The sequence below is a fragment of the Salvelinus sp. IW2-2015 genome, linkage group LG30 (assembly GCF_002910315.2).
Source record: "Salvelinus sp. IW2-2015 linkage group LG30, ASM291031v2, whole genome shotgun sequence".
Lineage (NCBI taxonomy): Eukaryota > Metazoa > Chordata > Actinopteri > Salmoniformes > Salmonidae > Salvelinus > Salvelinus sp. IW2-2015.
Genome location: NC_036869.1, coordinates 18,821,794 through 18,845,089, shown reverse-complemented (window position 1 = coordinate 18,845,089; position 23,296 = coordinate 18,821,794). Strand labels below are relative to the sequence as shown.

The 23,296-nt window shown below is 42.1% G+C and overlaps 1 protein-coding gene across 1 annotated transcript; it reads right to left on the bottom strand.

Annotated features, from left to right (window-relative positions):
• Positions 1–332: 332 nt before the first annotated feature.
• Positions 333–23,031, bottom strand: LOC111954927 (cell adhesion molecule CEACAM20). Its single transcript, XM_023974862.2, has 9 exons — positions 22,883–23,031; positions 22,273–22,611; positions 16,751–17,035; positions 15,848–16,114; positions 13,869–14,147; positions 13,350–13,604; positions 13,025–13,145; positions 3,790–3,830; positions 333–3,215 (listed from the first exon to the last, which is right to left on the bottom strand). The coding sequence occupies exons 1-8, from the start codon at positions 22,929–22,931 to the stop codon at positions 3,812–3,814; spliced, it is 1,614 nt and encodes a 537-aa protein (XP_023830630.1). The 5' UTR covers positions 22,932–23,031; the 3' UTR covers positions 333–3,215; positions 3,790–3,811.
• Positions 23,032–23,296: the final 265 nt, after the last annotated feature.

Here is a 23,296-nt window from a genome sequence, read left to right as displayed (position 1 = left end):
TCTGCCAAGCAGACTTATTCATGAGCTAATATCTCCTATGCAGGCACACCTTCCTGACAGTGACAGCGTTTTTGAAAGCACATTTAAACCCCAACTCAATGTTACATGTTACAATCAAGTTATTAAGGAAGCATACAAACTCCTCTTGACTTTAATTTTCAAGATAATTGCTCAGAAACATTCTACATTCAGTAGATTTGATGCCATGCCTTATGACACACTGTTGGTATACATGCACAGCACGTTCAACCCAAGAAACCTAATACACTAACAACAAAAAGCTTGAGATCCTAGATGTGCTGAAATCTTACGACATAAAAGGGAACCAGGGATATTTTTGTACACGTACATTTTATTGAGTTTTCTTTTACATTCAAGTACAGTGTTACACAATTGTCCCATTGTTTTAACACCCAACCAGACCAACAGTAAAAAAAAAAGCCATTGTTGACTCAAGGAAAATGAACTTGATAGCCTGGTCACTACCAAGCACCTCCTGCACCTTGTAGTGTTTGTTCATCTGCGCATTCATATTCCCATTCTAACTGCACTCAACAGTAGACCTAATTCAGACAGGTTAGCTCATTTTATATGAATGTGTTTACAAGAGGATCAAATCCAGGTCAAATGTAAATGTGTGGTTTCTAATCCAGTTCAAATGTAAATGTGGTTCGGATAAAATATGAATGCTTTAATTAACCCACCCCTGTGCTCAGGGTGTCGGTTTCCCACCCTGAGCACACAACCTGCCCACCACAGGGATTTCTTGTCTCTGTGTTGTTAAAGCAGGTCTTTACATTCTTTCTTTCTTTCTGAGGTATACCTGTGAAGAAACAGGGAGACTGGTGGGGCAGGAGAGGAGAACACCATTGCATACACACACACACACACACACACACACACACACACACACACACACACACACACACACACACACACACACACACCAACTGCAGCGAGACAGAAATCCTCTTGATTATCTCACCAGTAAAGAGGATTTAAAAAATGAACCGTTGGTCCGCCTTTTTGTTGTGTCATTCCAAATCCCAGGAACAAATAGGAGAGATAGAGAGCGCGAGAGAGAGCGAGGGGGGGAGAGCGAGAGAGAGAGAGAGAGAGAGACTGGGGTTGGCTAGCTAGACACAGGAAGTAAAGTTCAATTTGAAAATAAACCAGACTGTAACAAAAGCAAATGGCAGTAGCAACAGAAGAATAAATAAACTAAAACAAACATCTCAGAGGCGTGTCTATACAAAGAGAAAATGATTCATGAATATAGGCAGTTCAGTCGTTAAAGAATAATACGCATTATTGTAAACAACCTGAGAAAATGTATGACATTTTGAAATATTCAAATTAAGATTGAGCAAGAAACCCCAAATAGATGACAGAATGTCAAGCCTAAAAAATACAATGTTCATTACAGTTCACATTTACATGAAGTAAATCATATTTACAAAGGGAGCAGTTTAATGATGTGTCATTTTTCATTTGAGCTGGTCTATCCCTTTAACAGTAAAAAAAAAACTGTTCAGGTAAAGTTGTCGATTTCTCCCTGGTCATCTTCAAGAATTAAACCAACTAGACAAAAACACAACAATCTCATTCGTACTCCGTAAATCTACTAATGAACTAAATGAGCCATATGACTATATCAAATGCAGTGGTTAGACCAATTTGGACCAATGGATCTATTTGGTTACTGTGTTCAAGTTCTGGTGTCTGTGTATCTGTCTTTATGTGTGTGTCTTTCTGTTTCATTAGACTGAATGCTGTATATAATTGCATGGTTTAACAGAGTAGGTCAAACCACAAAATAAACCCATTCCGCAGTCAAGTGGCATTAACATTACCAGGCCTACAAGAGTAACTACCTTGTACTGTTGATGCCATTCAAAACCTCCCCCMTTGACTTTAAAGTGTGGGAGAAAACACAACAGATAATGGACTCAACCCATAGTACTGTGTGTTCTAACTGAAGGTGTGTGTGACTGGGCGTCACACACAACCATGTGTGCTGTCAAACTACTCATTATCATTCATCGGATTTAAAAAAAACACACCATCAGCTCAATGTATTCAACTAAGGTTTCAAAAAAATAAATACTAGTGACTGAAAACAAGGGATGTCATTTTTCACAAAGCTAAGAAGTAGGTAAAAAGGGGTTGTGTTACAGTTAACATAAAATGGCAGTTGTTCATTTATGGTCCTAAAAACATACTTTTTGTATTTTTCTGGGGATTATACTACAAAAGCCAAAATAATACAAGGAATATTCAAATTTCAACGATGGATCCATTTGAAAAGTGGAATACAACAAATAACGAAACTCATTAGTACAGCCCTGACTCACACACATTTTCCCTCCAAAACCAAAGAATGTCTTTGCCCACAAAAACATTCTTACCTTTTTTTTTTCTCCCCCTAACATTTGCTGCGTGTTGAATCTTGTCTTTGCTGTTTTGACATGAAGCTCTTACGAGCAGATCTTGCAGACGTAAAAAAAAAAAAGAAAAGGGGGAAAAAAAGCTGCCCTTTGGATCAAGCAGAGACACGGCGGTGGTAACGTCAGATTTATGAACCTGTGTCCGTCAGGTGGTTGAAAGTTTCAGACGATATTTGCCCATTCGCCTTGATGTTGTGATCAGTGAGGAGTAACCAAGTGACTAAGCCTTACAATCTTCTACGTTATATTGCCCCCACTAAATCCTCCTCCAGTTTCTCAAAGCTGAAAGTATCATTCGTTACGGACAGGGCATCACCATCGCTCAAGTCTATGCATTTAATTTCCTAAGGAATATGTGGAGAAATTGATGGAAGAGGATGACATTCCTCTGTTTTGCGAAGGAGGTCAGCATCCCAGGGAGTGGTGGAAGCTGCTCACCTTAGCCAATGGGCTGGATGGAGAGGAGGGAAGGTGTGTGAAGGAAAATAAGTCCATACAGACAGAGAGATGTTAGACGGGATAGATGCGTTGGAGCTTTCCGGTCCAATCCAAACACAAGGACCCAGAGTCCCAGACACACCACCATTTTCAAAGGAGATGACCAGCTCCTAGAGAGGGATGTTGTGACCCCTGTGGTTATGTGGGCTTTGTGATGAAAAGTTTGTATCGCTGGACCGACCTGGGGGAGGTTTCCACCTGATTGGTCTTCCCGACTGCAGAGATGGATCTTGAGGGGAATAATTGKCTGAATCTTTGGGCTGATAGCTCCTGTGAGCAAGAAGAAAGGGGTCACATGACTTATAGTTTATCACTAAGAACACTGCAGTAAAAAAGAACAACTTCTGAAGTTAAATGACTTTTTTTTCTCCATCATCCCTCATCTGAAAGTCTTTCACCTCTTAGGTGAACATTGGCAATAGTTAGGCTATACAGTATCTACTGGCTTTTGTTCTACTTCAACTCACAAAATGCTAATAGCCCAAATGAGGATCTTTGCCTTACTTGTTCATTCAGATGAAAGAAGCACACAGATTTTCTGWAGCTATGCCAGAATCGGACTTGGTGCCCACTCCCTACAGTATGTGTAAAGTCAACATTCTTATCTGAAAGGCAGAGGCCTTTCAGGTCAGACTTGTGTGAAAGGGAGTGGCACCATAGAATGGTAGMTATAACTTCGGACACAATGCAATAAGAATGTCATCAACAAGAATATGTTTGTCCCAGGCTCTGGAGACAGCCTTGATAACTCCTGTTACAACAGAGGATAATGCTAGCTTGCATCGCCTGACAAGGGAACGCAAACAACTTGAGGATAGTATGGAGTTAGCAAAGAGCAACTTACCAGCTTTCCTCGGGGCTCTCTTCTAGTATGGCGACTCGATCCTGAAACAGAAYGTGAAAGAAAATAGTGGCGATTAGTGGAACGATGACCTCTCTTTGAAAGGATTTGAGGAAACAAGAGGCCTCACTGTTCTGGGGATGATAACTTTGCTTTGACATCCTGAATGACTTGATTTTAGGTCATATACCCACATGACAGCAACAAATATAGACAGGCAGCTATCATTTCAAAGGAATTGTGTCACCTCATTTCTTTGATGGAACGCCCATAGGTAGCTCTTTTACACTTTTACCCCATATACGGGTTGAAAATGGCAGATTTTGACACTGATAACCGCCTAAATTGGAATGCAGTGGCTGTACAGTAACTGCGATTCAGTGCCTTAGACCGCTGCGCCACTCGGGAGGCCTTTCTTAATTGTCAACGTTTATGATCACAATGCTTAAAATGTACAGTTACAAGATGACATGGCATCATAMGCTGGCTGTTCTGAACAGAATGGGCCTGTTTGTCGTATTGTGAAGAWATTTGGCGGGGAACACGCGTCTGAATGCCCTCGTGGCTCTATTCTATTCCTACCAACATTACGATCTGCTTCTCTGAATTGCCTTGTGGAAGCCTAACGCTATAACATCGTATTTTGTAACTTAGCTAGCCATGGTGGCAATAGAGCACRCTTTCAAATGATGCCTACCTGACCAGATTGCGATTTATAATGGACTGTTTTTGGAATGTGTAAACACCAACAGTAATTGTGTGATGGCGGGGATGCAGGGCWGTGTTCCAAACAAAACAAGTCTGCTTGCTCTAGTTCCTCAACAGTACAGCTAGGAGAGTTCAAAATAGCACCTTATACTGCCGTAMCAAGCAAAAGAGCAGTAACTGCACATTTGGTCAAAAATGWGTTATTTACATTTGTTATACATTAAATATATGCTTTATCATGTAGACAAATATCATATCCTGCCTCCAGTGTGTTGTGTTATGGAGAAAATGGGGGTTCATGTTTGCAGTAACTGGAAAAAGGCACAAACTGCCATCACTCACATCAGTTATTGCCTTTTACCTTGGTTTCACTGAGCTTTTTGCTGTAGTGTGTACAGTTTACCTTGGTATTATTTATTGTTCTTTGGTGACACAAGTATCAAACGATATGACACTGACAGCCACAAAATAAATACAAATAAATATGTTAACACAAGCTTGTGTAAAAAAAAAAAAAATTGTAATGGAAACGTATTCCAGTGGGTGTACCAAACAAGGCAGTAAATGCCATCTAGGGTCAAAGGTCATGTCAGAGGTCAGTGTCCAATATTAATAAAAAATAACCTCATGGTAAGACAGATAACCACACCTCCAATGATCTGCCTACAATTCATTTGGCTGGACAATAAAACAACTTTGAAGTCATTTTTCTCAGTTTCACCCTATGAGCAGTTACTGCTATTTTGCTTGGTAGGGCAGTATAGTTGAAGACTCTTCTTTGAGTCATAAAAGTGCATTGACATTGCTTAGGAACTGTGCACACTTTGGAGAGGTGTGTAATGAACAGACCCTAATGCCCCGACGAACACGAGCAGTGTTGGTAGATACTGTAACCTTTTTAATGCTGGGATCTCATCTCAGAAAGCATCTGAGCATTTAGCCTAGTTGTACGCCATTGATAAGAGCAGTAGACAACACAGGAAGAGGACGACTCAATAACTACAATATCAACTACGGGTACTTGGCGGTCTTCGCTTTGATCCTGCAGATGTGCCCGTGTACCAGTACTACGGCTGAATTACGGCATGCCTTCACAGAAATATGAGTGTCCGTGTGGAATGGCCCTCAGGACAAACCGTATGGAGGAAATTGTCCTCTCTTACCTGCCACTGTGACTTAAAGAGGAAGCCAAGTGGAAGAGAGGATTGTAGAGTAAGAACGTTAGAAAGAGTGACAGACAGCAAAAAGACAGATGAGGCGAGAAGAAGAGGGAGATGGACAGAAAGAGAGAGAGAGACCTGTGCAGACACGACGGTGACATTCCAATCATACTCTCAACTCAGCATCTCTCCTATCCCCAGTGACTATCCTGGGAAGAACAATTTACAATTGTGGACGTTACAGAAGAGCATGTCTTCCCCTTATCTAATCATTCTTCCACTGACTCTATGTCCACCTCTCTAGTCCGTCAGAAATGAGGAGAGAGGCTTAAGCTCGGCTGGAAGGGTCCGTTCCACTGCTCAGGGGCACCACGCCCAGACAGCTTGTTATCTTTAGAGGATTCAGAGAGGAGCGAAAAGTGGCGGACCCCGCTGTTGAGATGGTATCTTCCGCTCCTGAGTTTGAGGCTAGAGAGAGTGTTGGAATGTGCTCCGACTGTGTTTCAAAATACTGAAACCCACAGCGTTGATCCAGGCTGACAAGGCCAGGCAGAAAGAGTAGAAAGAGCCAGGAAAAACACACGCAGATCTTTCGAACACTTATCTACTGTATACATGTCGTCATGGTATTGATCTAGCCAATATCAACAGAATCATATCTTAGTTGCTTAAATCACTTGGATACTCTGTAAAAGTGTCCAGTAACGTATATCAGAACATGGTTAAACAGATTCAGTGTATACCTGAGACAGACATTTATATGCTCAACCGGTGTGGAGAAAATCTGCTCACTTTAAAGAGTGACCTTTACCAGAAACCTACAATGTCAGCATCTGTAAATCGCTAATCCCCATCTTACATAGGGGCCTGGCCTGCTGTGCAGCCACTTATCACACTAATCAGGAAACAGTATCTGCCTTTGCACCCGCCAGTCACTCTCCCAATTAAACAAGTGTGCAGCTGTGTGTGAACCCAGTTGTGCACACAGGGCGGTCTAAACCTGACCAACCAGGCATCTGCTTTCAACAACATACTGCATTCCCCTTGTTCACTGGCTGTCAGCATGTTAGTTCTCTGGTAGGAAGTCTGCACTTTCGGTGAAACAGAGCAAGCGGTTAGAAATGCATGTCATGCTGGTTGGTTATCTGGGGGCTCATCTTCCTGTCTGGATGAAGGTGGTTGGGTTCACATTTGCATCAGAAATCCATGTAACTTTATTTCCCTTTCCTTGTTTTAACATAGCGTCACTTCCTGTTGAATGTGGAACGAGGCAGAGCTCGGTTTTGTTTGTTTGAAATGTTTGTTTGAAAGTGTATTGGAAAGTTCTTGGTAGCTAGCTTCTTAGTTTGAATCCCGCGACGCAGTTGGGATCAGGTGCTGGGACAGCTTGTCTCTTTCCAGTGACCCTGCCGACCAAGGACGGGTCTGAGGAGCTTTTGGCGTCGCTGCTAKCCTAGCTGCTAGCTAGCGGGTTTGTCTTGAACGCAGCCCGCAACGCGGTTACTCATTGTGCCTGGGATTTTTGGCTGTCTAGATCCCTGCTGTTTGTTGTTTTCAATCTTCCCTGTGACCTGCTCTGTCTGGAACTGTGAGGAGTAACAGCGTAACCTACGTTGCTAGCGACCACGACAAAGACCAAAGCCGGCGGGAGTACCGTTGAGGACAGTGGTGTCTCTCTATCACACGTGAAGGTTCTTTTAAACGAACAAAAAAAGACCTACAAGCAGTTATTACAACAACAACAAAATAGCTTCAAGTGTTTTGTCCAAATACTCGTGGATTCTACTAATAAAAGAATGGACGACCTGACCAGAGAGGCCCAGGATCTGAAGAACAGTTTGCAGTTCTGCAAGGGTCAGCACGACAAGTTGAAACAGGAGAACGGCAAGATGACAGCAATCTAAGTCGTTGAGAGAGGACATCAGTTCTGTGTGTGAATCCATGATAACAATGACGGGTAAATCAGACTATCTCGAGGGACAATCAAGGCGGAACAACATGGTTGTGGATGGAATTGCAGAATCTCCACATGAGACCTGGACGGAGTCTGAGGACAAAGTGAGGGAAATGATCTCTGAGAAATTGAAGATGGACCACAGGAAGATTGAGGTGGAGCACACCCACAGGACTGGAAAACCCACCACCGGCCCAGGTGACAGGCCCAGGCCAATAGTGGTCAAGTTCCTGAGGTTCAAGGACAAGGAAGCTGTTCTGGAAAGAGCCAAGAACTTGAGAGGAACGTAGATCTTCCTCAACGAGGACTATCCTGAAGCTGTGTGTCAGAAGTGGAAAGAACTGATCCCAGCCATGAAAGCTGCCAGAGCACATGGGGACATTGCTTAGATCCGTTATGACAGGCTCATTGTCCACCCTCCCTCCCAGAAGCCTGGAAGGGATGAGAGAGCCAAGCCTATGGGTTCGTAGCTTCAACCCCGCAGTACACACACACCAACTGATTAATGGACTGCTGAATGTATATTTTTTTCTCTTGCTTTGTTTGCTCTTTTCAGTATTATGTCTATCTCTGATAAGCTACCCAGGAAAGGGCTGAAAATAGCCCATATTAATATATTTAGCCTTAGAAATAAGGTTAATGATATCAATAACTTGCTAATATCAGATAACATTCATATATTAGCCATTTCATAATCCCCAGTTTACAATTGGCTCATTCATCCCCCTCCTCTCCCCTGTAACTATTCCCCAGGTCGTTGCTGCAAATGAGAACGTGTTCTCAGTCAACTTACCTGGTAAAATAATGGTAAAAAAATAAATAATAATAAATAAATTCTGAGACTCACTTAGATAGTTCATTTGATGATACATCAGTAGCATAACAAGGATATAACATCTATAGAAGAGACAGAAATGCTTATGGGGGAGGTGTTGCTGTATATATTCAGAGCCATATCCCTGTAATGCTWARAGMAGATCTTATGTCAAGTGTTATTGAAGTGTTGTGGTTGCAGGTTCACYYGGCACAYCTAAAGCCTTTTCTTTTGGTGTGTTGCTATGGGCCACCAAGTGCTAACAGTCAGTATCTAAATAATGTGTGTGAAATGCTTGATAGTGTATGTGATGTAAACAGAGAGGTCTACTTTCTTGGGGGCATGAATATTGACTGGTTTTCATCAAGCTGTCCGCTCAAGARGAAGCTTCTTACTGTAACCAGTGCCCGTAATCTGGTTCAGGTTATTAATCAACCTACCAAGGTGTTTACAAACACTACAGGGACAAGATCATCCACATGTATCGATCACATTTTTACTAATACCGTAGAACTTTGTTCTAAAGCTGTATCCGTACCCATTGGATGCAGCGATCACAATATAGTGGCTATATCCAGGAAAGACAAAGTTCCAACAGCTGGCCCTAAAATAGTGTATAAGAAATCATACAAAATATTTTGCTGTGAATCTTATGTGGATGAAATATTTGTCGGTCTGATGTGATTAATAAGGAGCATCCAGACGCTGCACTTGATGAATTTATGAAATTGCTTCTTCCAATTATTGATAAACATGCACCTGTTAAGAAACTGACTGTTAGAACTGTTAAGGCTCCATGGATTGATGAGGAATTGCAAAACTGTATGGACGAAAGAGAGGAGGGGCAAAAGGAGTGGCTAATAAGTCTGGCTGCACATCTGACTGGCTTACTTACTGCAAATTGAGAAATGATGTGACTAAACTCAACAAAAAGAAGAAGAAACTGTATCAAGAAGCCAATATCATTGATATAAAGAATGATGGAATAAAACTTTGGAGTACTTTAAATTAAATTATGGGCAGAAAGACAAATTCGGCCTCCCGAGTGGCGCAGTGGTCTAAGGCACTGCATTGCAGTGCTAGCTGTGCCACTAGAGATTCTGGGTTAGAGTCCAGGCTTTTGTCAAGCCGGCCGCGCCTGGGACACCCATGGGACGGCACACAAATGGCCCAGCGTTGTCCGGGTTAGGGGAGGGTTTGGCCGGCAGGGATGTCCTTGTCCCATCGTACACTAGCGACTCCTGTGGCGGGCCGGGGGCAGTGCACGCTGACACGGTCGCCAGGTGCATGGTGTTTCCTCCGACACATTRGAGCGACTGGCTTCCGGGTTAAGTGGACATTGTGTCAAGAAGCAGTGTGGCTTGGTTGGGTTGTGTTTCGGAGGACGCACGGCTCTCGATCTTTACCTCTCCCGTGTCCGTACGGGAGTTGCAGCAATGAGACAAGACTGTAACTACCAATTGGATACCACAAAATTAGGGAGAAAACGAGGTAAAAAAAAGATTWAAAAAAGAAAAGAAAGACAAATTCAATTATTTTAATTATTATTTCATTGGCAAAGTGGGAAAACTTAGGCAGAAAATGCCAACAACGAACAGTGAGCGATTGTATTCATGCATAAAAAAAACAAATAATGAAAGAAAATCATTGCAAGTTTGAATTTTGTAAAGTTAGTGTGGAAGAGGTGGAAAAATGTATGTTATCGATCAATAACGACAAACCTCCTGGCATTGACAATTTAGATGGAAAGCTACTGAGGATGGTAGCTGACTCTATAGCGACTCCTATCTGTCAAATGTTTTATCTGAGCCTAGAGGAAAGTCTTTGTCCTCAGGCCTGGAGGGAAGACAAAGTAATTCCGCTACCCAAGAGTGGTAAAATGGCCTTTACTGGTTCTAACAGCAGACCTATAAGCTTCCTGCCAGCTCTTMGCAAACTGTTGAAAAAAATAGTGTTTGACCAAATACAATGATATTTCTTTATAAACAAATTAACAACAGACTTTCAGCATGCTTATAGAGAAGGGCACTCAACATGTACTGCACTGACACAAATGACTGATGATTGGTTGAAAGAAATTGATAATAAGAAGATCGTGGGAGCTGTACTGTTAGATTTCAGTGCAGCCTTTGATATTATTGACCATAACCTGTTGTTGAAAAAACATATGTGTTATGGCTTTTCAACCTCTGCCATATTGTGGATTCAGAGCTACAGTATCTAATAGAACTCGGAGGGTTTTCTTTAATGGAAGCTTCCCTAATGTCAAACATGTAAAGTGTGGYGTACCGCAGGGCAGCTCTCTATGTCCTCTATTTGTTTTTTACCAATGACCTGCCACTGGCATTAAACAAAGCACATGTGTCCATGTACTGTATGCTGATGATTCAACCATATACGCATCAGCAACCACAGCTAATGAAGTCACTGAAACCCTTAACAAAGAGTTGCAGTCTGTTTTGGAATGGGTGACCAGTAATAAACTGGTACTGAACATCTCTAATACTAAAACATCTCTAAAACTCTATATCGACATAACCTGAAAGGCTGCTCAGCAAGGAAGAAGCCACTGCTCCAAAACCGCCATGAAAAAGCCACACTACGGTTTGCAACTGCACATGGGGACAAAGATCGTACTTTTTGGAGAAATGTCCTCTGGTCTTATGAAACAAAAATAGAACTGTTTGGCCATAATGACCATTGTTATGTTTGGAGGAAAAAGGGAACACCATCCCAACCATGAAGCATGGGGGTGGCAGCATCATGTTGTGGGGGTGCTTTGCTGCAGGAGGGACTGGTGCACTTCACAAAATAGATGGCATCATGAGGCAGGAAAATTATGTGGATATATTGTAGCAACATCTCAAGACATCAGTCAGGAAGTTAAAGCTTGGTCGCAAATGGGTCTTCCAAATGGACAATGACCCCAAGCATACTTCCAAAGTTGTGGAAAAATGGCTTAAGGACAACAAAGTCAAGGTATTGGAGTGGCCATCATTAAGCACTGACCTCAAACCTATAGAACATTTGTGGGCAGAACTGAAAAAGTGTGTGCGAGCAAGGAGGCCTATAAACCTGACTCGGTTACAGTCTGTCAGGAGGAATGGGACAAAATTCACCCAACTTATTGTGGGAAGCTTGTGGAAGGCTACCTGAGACGATTGACCCAAGTTAAACTATTTAAAGGCAATGCTACCAAATACTAATTGAGTGTATGTAAACTTCTGACCCACTGGGAATGTGATGAAAGAAATAAAAGCTGAAATAAATAATTCTCTACTATTATTCTGACATTTCACATTCATAAAATAAAGTGGTGATCCTAACTGACCTAAGACGGAATTTTTACTAGGATTAAATGTCAGGAATTGTGAAAAACTGAGTTTAAATGTATTTGGCTATGGTGTATGTAAACTTCCGACTTCAACTGTATATACTGTATTCTATACTATTCTACTGTATCTTAGTCCGTTCCACTCTGACATCGCTCATCCATATGTATATAGTCTTAATTCATTCCTACTTAAATTTGTGTGTATTGGGTATTTTGTGTAATTTGTTAGATATTACTTGTTATATATTACTGCACTGTCGGAGCTAGAAGCACAAGCATTTCACTACACCCGCAATAACATCTGCTAATCATGTGTATGTGACCAATACAATTTGATTTGACTAATATAGTGATTTTGTCAGACGGCATATGCAGCAGCTCTATAGAGATCAGATGATGACTTGGAATGAAATAATAAAGTCATTAAATAAAACAAATGTAATACACACAACAAGTGAAATATTTTATTAAAGTAAAGTGATAAATGTTGGTTAATAAGTGATAAGGGAATGGGCAGTCACTACCATCATGGGACTTTTATTCATTGTTTAATTCTGTGTTGTTACAGCATTCAACTCACATAATGCATAGTGCATTTAATGTTTTAAAAAATAATTGAAAACCGGGATATTTTTTTTATATTGGACCGAAACCGAACCGATCCCAAAAAGCGCAAATTGCTCAGCACTACTGCTCTGCTGACAACACTCTTATTAGTGAGGAAGGGGTGAGGAATGAGAACGYGAACATGTACTCCAACAAGCTGGAGATCCAATGACAAAAAGGGTTTTGAGCAAGGACACCTGTGGTATATTTCTCCTTTTCTGGCTTGTTCAGAACGCCCATGACCCGAAAGGGGTGTTTTTTTATTGATTTTCGGTTGCCAAATGCTGGAATGTGCGAGGCGTGTCAGCCCGTGTCTGCTTTAACTCTCTTTGCTCTGTCCAATAAAATCAGTACCTTTATCTGTGTGGACGCATTTGAAAAGCTACAAAGAGTTTTGCTGAAACAGGGCTTTGGGAGTGCAGAGAGTTTGGATGCTATGAGCAGAGTGAAGATACTGTACTTGGTAACAATCAGGCGTACAAGTTCTAGGATGCCAAAGAATGAGAGAAGTGAAAGCGAGGACTGTAGATTCACAGGAAGGGTATTTAGAGACGATGACAGATTGTGTATCAATACACACAACAGCTGTGTCTGCAAATAGAGCCGTAATGGCTTCTATGGAATAGCATAAGTGGATCAAAAGTAGAACCAAGGGAACTCACGGTGGTTTTTTCCGTCTCATGTAGCGGACTCCTACGATGAGGAGCACTAGGGCGATAAGCACGCCGATGACGATCCCAGCGATCTGCCCGCCAGTCAGACCTTCATCCAGTGTTCCCTCCTCTGCGGAATCCCAAGAACAATCAGCCATTTAACATCATCATCATCAGAACATCTCAAAGTACTGCAACGGCTTCCTACGAGATAAACGTGAACAGTGCCACATGATTTGTAAGTAGAATATCCTTATAACAGTTAGGGTGAGAAGACATCCTAAGAGCCATGGTGCTAAATGGTTGAATACTACTACAGCCTCCACAATCAAACCTTTGACGGACAGCTTGTGGGCAACGGAGGTGCTCAGCCCGGTGACGGCGTTGCTGGCTTCACAGGTGTAAATTCCACTGTTCGTGTCCACAGCGGCTTCGATGATGTACTCGGATGTCATCACGCCGATCAGCGTCCCATTGAACTTCCAGGTGTAGGTGGCAGCAGGGAGAGAGACCGCGGMACACTTCAGTATGACAGGCTCTGTCACCTTTACGGAACTTACCCCCTTCACGGACACAGTCTCAGGACCAACTGTGACATGGAAAGGAGAAGCTTTAGCTTTATGCTTGAAATTCCCCTGGATTTGGCCATTCTGACCTAAATAATACTACACTGTAGCATACGGACAATTTATCATGGATTTAGGTGAAATACAAAGCTTTTCTTTTTGGATACTGTAACATTTATGAACAAAGTAACAGTAGAATATAACGTTAACTTTGTTTAACCTTGATGGGTCAGGGTTGCGATTGGTGTTATGGGTCAGTGAAGAGGTCAGAGGGCCCTTATACTCACAGCTGATCACTATCTTGAGGCCGGCAGAGTCTGTGCTCACAGCATTGGTCAGCTTGCACTGGTACTCCCCACTGTCCTCCTTCTGCACTGGCTTGATCGTGACCGAGCTCTTGTCTGCCGAGAACACGACCCTGTTGCTAGGAGACAGGGCCGCGCCATTCTTCAGCCACACTCGGGCGTCGGCGGTGCCGGCGGTTGCCTGGCAGCTCAGGTTGGCCGTGCTGTTACCTGCAACAAGCGTTCCATTGGGGCCTGTGATCTTAGCGCCGGATATGGCCTCTACAAACACAGAGGACAAATTGAGTTAGGGTTTACACAGACCAGATGATAGCTCTGAAAGACAGCTGGTTTCACTTACAACTACCAGATTTCAGAGTACTAAAGTATTTACAACGTAAACACCACATGAAGCCTGATGAACTATTCATTAGATTTCAGTTGAATGGATTGGATGATGTCTACTAAATAAAAAAAAAACATTGTACTTTCATTATACCTTAATGACATTACATCTAACTAACYACTGGGCACACACTGGTTGAATTAACGTTGTTTCCACATCATTTCAATGAAATGACGTTGAACTAACGTGGAATAGACGTTGAATTGACGTCTGTGGCCAAYGGGAAGCTACTATATCACTGTCCAGCTTATATCAGGCCATGTTTCCATAAAATGTGACATCAAATAAAATGTTATTATTTTACAATGAGTTTCTGAATGGGCTGATGTACCAAAAACTTGTCGACCAAGCAAAACCAAATGACCTACATGAATAGATAATGCAATTAACATGCTCACTGTCATGTTAGACCACTTTTAAGTGGAACTAAAGCCAACCTTGCCTTTTTGTTTTGGACAACATGTGAAACCACTGTCTTGTTGATCTCGATCTCTCCCTTCCAGACTAATGAGTGTTGGAAAACKAATGCCAAGGCAATATATTTTAAACACAAAGTTCATGGCCCTCAATGGTGACTCACAACTGCCTAACCAATACTTTGGTCAATAAGTGTCGAGTCAGGCTTGATGGCAAACATTTTCAGAGACAAATTCCTATTTCCTCAGCTTTAGTCAGTCATTAAAAGTAAAATGTGTAACTCTATGATTCATGAWGGAATAATTGGACTTAAAGTCACTACTGTTTACCAAGTACAGGGGAACACTCATAGAATAACTGAAAGGACTGCTAAATGGGCAACAACCACCCCTCCCCCCCATTTCCCATCCCCCAATCCCTCTTCCTTCTAGAAAACAACACCCGACTCAAGGACTCAAGGCATTTTGAAAGACCATCCCCCAACCGAGCAGGTTTTAGTCACTCCCAAAATGGTAGACTGTCTGTCTCCCGTTGTGAACAGTTTCAGTACACACAAGGGCCATGCACTCTTTGTACTGCATGGCATGCAGCACATATTTCACAAGCTTTAAAAACCTATGAGGGAACGTACAAAGTTGCCATGATACAAGGTCACTGTGTTTGAAACTTGTACGGCATGCTTCAAAATCATATGGAATCCATTCAGTGTTTGGTGTCATGCCTTCAGGGGCACCGAGCCAGGAAACAGGTTTCAGTCTGTCTGTTCATGGCATCACCTTAATACGGWTGATACCATCTCTTTGAGACATGGTTGGAGGACAAACGGCAAATTCTAAAGAAACTGTGTTAAAAGTGGCTAGGGTTTTTACAACTTCCTTGTAATTAGTATAACAGTTCAACGAGAACATGTCAGTCTCATAAAATGTAATGAGTAACATCTGAAAAACATGTTACTGACAAGAACCTGTAGAATACTGTAGCTCAACTGAATGCAACAACCAGTTTCCCTACTTTGCTTTCCACTAGAGCAAGATTTGCCTCTCTAGGTCTCTAACAGTATACTGTCCATGATTCCCCTTTGTATTCACTAAAGTACCCTTCCTATCCATGTATAAAATCTTGATATCTCATTGGCTCTTGTGGTTCCACTCCTACTCACCTACTACAGTGAACTTGGCTGTGGTGGATTCCAGGTATCGCAAGGTTTTGGCGTTGCTGGCCATGCAGGAGTAGTTTCCACTCTGTGCCACGGCAATGTTGTCCAGTACCAGCTTGGGGCTCATCACATTGAGCGGGACTCCATTGTGGATCCACTGAAGCACAGCCGCAGGGCTAGACTGGGCTGAGCAGGTCAATGTAATGTTGGAACCCTTCTTTTGGACSTCATCGGTGGGGGTGACTGTCATGGCGATGTTTTCTGGCCCATCTGCAAATATATTGGAAAGTAGTTCAGTTCGGCTGTTTTTAATGGAGGCCTAAGGCTGCAAAGCACAAGGTAGCAGCTCATAAAATCTTAACAAAAACAAGCGGCGAGAGGTCGATCCCCTCCCAGGTGCTCTATTCAGAGGGGCTATGACGAAATGTAGATCTTATCTGAACTGCATGTTCCTGTCGCCCGCATTGTAATAGCCTGATCTGGATGGTTGACYTAGATCAGCCGCCGCTCACTGTTACAATATAGAAGACGGCTGGCTTGACTCATTCTAAATCCAGCACACAAAATAATTGATCTACTGCTCAATATCATATCTAAGTGTTGATAAAACTAGAGCTCGGAATGTTGGTGTGATTTCAGCATAAGCGTCAGTCCACAGGGATGGTGTAAACAGAAGAGGGGTTCGAGTGTAGAAACGCCTACTGGGAGTGTACCAAGTCACRCAAAGCCTCCTAAGACTCTCAACTAAACTCTTCCTGAACCTTTCAGATAGCCTGGCAGAGACGTGAGTGGAATCAATGGATAAGAATATTAGCCTGGTCCCAGATCCGTTTGTGCTGTCTTTATAACAATGACGAAACAGCACAAACAGATGTCAGACCAGGCTATAAGAACATAGGTACTTACAGGTGACAGTGAGGTTGAAGGGGGCACTGTTCTCGCTCTCTAGATTGTTGAAGGCCGTGCAGTAGATGGGTCCGACCAGATCCTTCCTGAACACTCCAGCCACGGTCAGCACTGTGGAGTTTGCACTCAAGGTCACATGCTTCCCGTCGGTGACCAGCGGGGTGGTGCCGTTGAGCCACTTGTACGTGAGAGAGGAGCCTTTGGCCGAACAGGTCAAGACCACAGTGCTGTTGAACTCGACCGCTTCGTTCAGGTTGGACGTGATGGTCACGTCRGAGACCGGTTCTGAAGAGGGGAGGCCGGAGGTAGAGGAGGGTGAATGGGAGGGTGAGGTGACGTGATGGACAAATAGGTCAAGGGGCGTCAGGGTAACTGTTAAGTCAGTACTTTCGTTTTGAGGCAGAGTGAGGGGAGAGTGGCGGATTAATGAAGCTGTACTCTAAGGCTAAGCAATGTCATTTGGTAGTAGAAGACCAGGGGGAGGGAGTGAAAGCATTAAACTCCTGAATAGTAAATAACCGGTTGTCAGCAAAGACTTTCTGAATATGTTGTGAACTGGACAAGTGCTCATTCAATGGTTGTGATGTCATAGACTAAACTGCATTTTACTGACCAAAAATACACAGGGGTCATTTTAATCTGACCTAATAAAATAGTATATAACCTTTTAGTGGTTTTACACTTTGCAATAACCAGAAAGCCATTTTCTCTAGTTCTGACTCGTCATTGCCATCCTTCAAAGCTTTGAATATGTGGCGCAGCACGTGAACGGGGGCGAATGAAGGACATTACTACTTTACAGGAGAGGCATTTCAAAGTAAAAAAAAAAGGTTTTGCATCGAAATGCATTTTTTAGGGCAGAAATGCCTTCTTGAACATGTGAACTTTCATACGCCTTAATAACAAACCAGTATACTAATAACAATGTTAAATTACGAGCCTAGTTGGTAAGGCATGAAAAAAGACATTAACTTTCCCACTAGCCGTGATTGGTTGAAATAATAGAGGGGCTGGACATGGAGAGGGATGACTTCTGATTGGTCTCCCATGTCACAGGCTGCAATAGAACCAACGAGTGTATCATGAAATCAGTTTTTTTTTCAAACTCAAAACAAGACATGGTATCAAGAACGAGATCTGAAATGAGACACCTACGGTTCCCCACATGGCAGCTTCTTGTCATTGTTGCTAGCTATCTGACCGTTCAGAATCACATCATAACTTTTGTGACGTTGTCAGCCAACCGTCTGTAGACGGACAGCTGTCCCTATGTGAATTCGTAATGCTGCAATATGTAACTTTTTGGGAGATCTGACCCAATTCACATAGAAATGTGAGTCATAKATCTGTCATTCTCATTGAAAGCAAGCCTATGAAGCGGTAGATCTATTCCATGTGCGCTATTTCTCTCTTCCCGTTAAGTTTAGTTTTTGCATCTTTTATATTCAGTTTTGTACACCAGCTTCAAACAGCTGAAAATGCTATATTTTTACTTATGGAAAATATATTTYGCAGTGGTTTAGATGGTACAATGATTCTCTACACTAAACATGCTTGTTTTGTCACATAAACTGAAATTAGGTGAACTATTAGAATTTTTGCAACCAGGAAATAGTGCAGCTTTAAAGATAACGGTGGGGCTAAGGCTTAAGAGGGTGTGAACAATGCCGAATGGGAGTAAACAAAGAACAGCTCTCTAACAACTGTGAAAACTTTGAAAGGCTTTTCCTCAAAACTGGGAATACCTGATTATCAACTTTTAAAGCAGCATAGCTTTCCAATAGCTTTCTTCAACTGTAGTTTATGCTATACATTTACGAAGCTCTGTACTTTTATGCAATGTAAAAAATAAAAAAACGGAAATCAATAACAATAAGCGTTTCTGTTTTGGTAAAAATCTGAGGGATGGGGCCGGAGAAATGTAACCACTCTCAAATTCACAGACATAGCTATGGATGCAAGGACTGACCATCCATGATATCAAAATGAAAATTTCAGCAATGTTCTGCGCCTATATAGTGTTTGACATTAACTTTGTTTACAAACATTGTAGTACAACAAGTTTATATTTTCAATTCTGATGGGGAACGATAGTTAAACTACACTACCATTCAAAAGTTTGGGGTCACTTAGAAATGTCCTTGTTTTTGAAAGAAAAGCAAATTTTTTGTCCATTAAAATAATATAAAATTGATCAGAAATACAGTGTAGACATTGTTAATGTTGTAAATGACTATTGTAGCTGGAAACGGCAGATTTTCTATGGAATATCTACATAGGTGTACAGAGGCCCATTTTCAGTAACCATCACTCCTGTGTTCCAACAGCACAATGTGTTAGCTAATCCAAGTTTCTCATTTTAAAAGACTAATTGATCATTAGAAAACCCTTTTGCAATTATGTTAGCACAGCTGAAAACTGTTGTTCTGATTAAAGAAACAATAAAACTGGCCTTCTTTAGACTAGTTGAGCATCTGGAGCATCAGCATTTGTGGGTTCGATTACAGGCTTAAAATGTCCAAAAACAAAGACCTTTCTTCTGAAACTTGTCAGTCTATTCTTGTTCTGAAAAATAAAGGCTATTCCATGCGAGAAATTGCCAAGAAACTGAAAGCTCTGTGTTACTACTCCCTTCACAGAACAGCGCAAGTAGTGTAAGTAGAGTAAAGTTGTTTTCTTCAAGAATCCTATGCTACATATCATTAATTTATCCAAAAATTTACTGATTGCCCATTTAATTTGACATACAGTGCATTCAGAAAGTATTCAGACCACTTAACTTTTTCCACATTTTGTTACATTACAGCCTTATTCTAAAATGATTAAAAACATGTTTTTTCCCTCATCAATCTACAGACAATATCCCATAATGACAAAGCAAAAACAGTAAAAAAAAAAAAATGTTTGCAAATTTAAAACATGAACTGAAATATCACATTTACATAAGTATTCAGACCTTTACCAGTACTTTGTTGAAGCACCTTTGGCAGCGATTACAGCCTTGAGTCTTCTTAGGTATGACGCTACAAGCTTGGCACATCTGTATTTGGGGAGTTTCTCCCATCTTCTCTGCAGTTCCTCTCAAGCTCTATCATGTTGGATGGGGAGCGTCGCTGCAAGGCTATTTTCAGTCTCTCCAGAGATGTTCGATCGGGTTAAGTCCGGGCTGTGGCCGGGCAACTCAAGGACATTCAGAGACTTGTCCAGAATCCACTCCTGCATTGTCTTGACTGTGTGCTTAGGGTCGTTGTCCTGTTGGAAGGTGAACCCAGTCTGAGGTCCAGAGCGCTCTGGAGCAGGTTTTCATTAAGGACTTTGCTACGTTCATCTTTCCCTCGATCCTGAATATTCTCCCAGTCCCTGCCGCTAAAAACATCCCACAGCATGATGCTACCACCACCATGCTTCACGGTAGGGATGGTGCCAGTTCCTCCAGATGTGATGCTTGGCATTCAGGCCAAAAAGTTCAATCTTGGTTTCATCAGACCAGAGAATCTTATTTCTCATTGTCTGACAGTCCTTTAGGTGCCTTTTGGCAAACTCCAAGCGGGCTGCATGTGCCTTTACTGAGGAGTGGCTTCCGTCTAGCCACTCTACCATAAAGGCCTGATTGGTGGAGTGCTGGTTGCCTTCTGGAAGGTTCTCGCATCTCCACAGAAGAACTCTGGAGCTCTGTCAGAGTGACCATCGATTCTTGGTCACCTCCCTGACCAAGGCCTTCTCCCCCGATTGCTCGATTTGGCTGGTGTGGCCAGCTCAAGGAAGTGTCTCGGTGGGTCCAAACTTCTTCCATTTAAGAATGATGGAGGCCACTATGTTCTGAGGACCTTCAATGCTGCAGACATTTTTTGGTACCCTTCCCCAGATACGTGCCTCGACACAATCCTGTCCCGGAGCTCTATGCACAATTCCTTGACCTCATGGCTTGATTTGCTCTGACATGCACTGTCAACTGTGAACCTTATATAGAAGGGTGTGTGCCTTATAATCATGTCCAGCAATTGAAATCACCACAGGTGGACTACAATCAAGTTGTAGAAACATCTCAAGGATGATCAATGGAGACAGGATGCACCTGAGCTCAATTTCGAGTCCATAGCAAAGGGTCTGAATACTTATGTAAATAAGGTATTTCTGTTTTTTTTAAACCTGTTTTTGCTTTGTCATTATGGGATATTGTGTGTAGATTGACGAGGACATTTTTTAATTTAATCTATTTTAGAATAAAGCTGTAACGTAACAAAATGTGGAAAAGTCAAGGGGTCTGAATACTTCCGAATGCACTGTAAGCCCCCAAAGAGAAATTGCATCACATAGGCTATGTGTCTAGCTGAGATATGGCAAAAAATAATTTGTGATCCTGGCATGATAAGCATCAATCCAGGAAATGCTTCGTGACACACACACACACACCACACACACACACACACCAACACACACCCACACACACCACACACCACACACACACACACACACACACACACACACCACACACACACACACACACACACACACACCCACACACACACAACACACACACACACACACACACCACACACACACAACACACACCACACACACACACACCACACACACACACACTGTTTCCTAGCTCTGTAGCAGGTAGCCTAGTGGTTAAGAGTGTTGGGCCAATAACTGAAAGGTTGCTGGTTCGAATGCCCGAGCTGACTAGGGTGAAAAATATTTTGATGTGCCCTTGAGCAAAGCACTTAACTCTAATTGCTCCTGTAAGTTGCTCTGGATAAGAGTGTTTGCTAAATKACTAAAATGTAAATKATAAAGTGGGCGGTTGGAGCTCTGAATGCTGAATGGCTRACAGCCGTGGTATGTCAGCCGAAGRGTTGCAAGGTTGCAAGATCGAAGGTAAAAATCTGTCGTTCTGCCCCTGAACAAGGCAGTTAACCCACTGTTCCTAGGCTGTCATTAAAAATAAGAATTTGTTCTTAACTGACTTGCCTAGTTAAATAAAGTTTTTTTTTTAAATAAAAAAATACCCATTATACCATGGGTATGACAAAACATGTATTTTTACTTATCTAATCACTTTGGTAACCAGTTTATAATAGCAATAAGCCACCTCGGTCAATATACCACGGCTAAGGGCTGTGTGCAGACGCAACGTCGTGGTTAAGAACAACCCTCTTTTCCAAGCTAAAGGGCCACGCCCTTAAGATGGATATAAAACCCTGAGCCTTAAGCATCTTTTCAGGTTATTTCTCACTTTGATAGTTTTTGCCTTTTGACATGAACCATTGTTTTTACCCGTTTAAAATATTTTGGGGGGCAATTATACATCAAAATGTATTTGTGGGGAGGGGCATACCTATCATCCAGGTAGGGCGTACTTGGGAATAAATAGAATAGACGAAAACAGTTGGTTGTAAATAACAATAAAGTTGATTTTGGCAAACATATGCCAAAATGCGTCGACTACTTCGGGTAATTTACGCATTCAATGAACGTTTTACGCATGCTTGCAATCAACGACTTTCTTTACTCACCTAGAACTCTGAGCAACGTTGCTCCTGTGCGCTGTACTGCAGCATTAGTGACCATAGTCACTGCATAGTCTCCGCCATCCTTTGCCGTCAAGGATCCCAGSTTTAATACGCCGGTGGATGAATTCAGTGATACTCTTCCTGCGTAACCAGCGCCAACTGTCTCTCCKTTGGGCGCAKAAGTGACAACAGGTACAASTCCACTACCACCGTTGAAATTCCAAGATACTGTGATAAAKTTGSCTACATCTGTGGGGATGATAATGGTTTTGAACGTGACGTTCTTTCCCTGTACTCCCTCCAAGGGGCCGGCTGGCAGTACGCTCTGYCCGTTGCAGCATCCTGAGAGAAACCGGTTTGAATGCAGGTGTTCACTTCAACATACAAGTGTGTGATATACATCAAKACAGGAGCAAGCTATATGCAATGGACTAGCGAACAGTTAGAAATCATGTTTGCCTATTATTGGTCTGAAAAAGGCATTATACTAGAACAACGGCAATGCACCTCCTGATGCGCCTACAAAAACAAACCCAGCCAACACATCTCAAAGTATTTTGTATTCACTATTAAATGTAGGCCTAACAATAATTAATATATTAATTAATCTTACCAACAGCTGACAGCAAAATGACAAGCGACCTCAAATTAAACAAATCCATCCCAGATGTCGGGAACCCTTCTTGCGACAGAGAATAATGCGSGCTACCTGTCGCTTTTACGAAMTGAATGAGTACTCACTTCCTTACGGGTACACACCCAGTAAAGGTGTCAACATCAGAAAACCCGCCTCTTTGAATGGATTTATACCCTTCACATACCACACTSTATTTTGACGTACTACAAACTATTATCACCACTAAGAATGAACGAATCAAATAAATTATAATGTCTAGTTGTATGCCCCAAATATTTMAAATAGCCGAACAATTTATGCCAAGACATCATATACGCTCATAGAGGCTACTATTACTGTAAGTTTAGCAATTCAACCATTAAGGAAATCTAAATACAATGTATTGCTTGA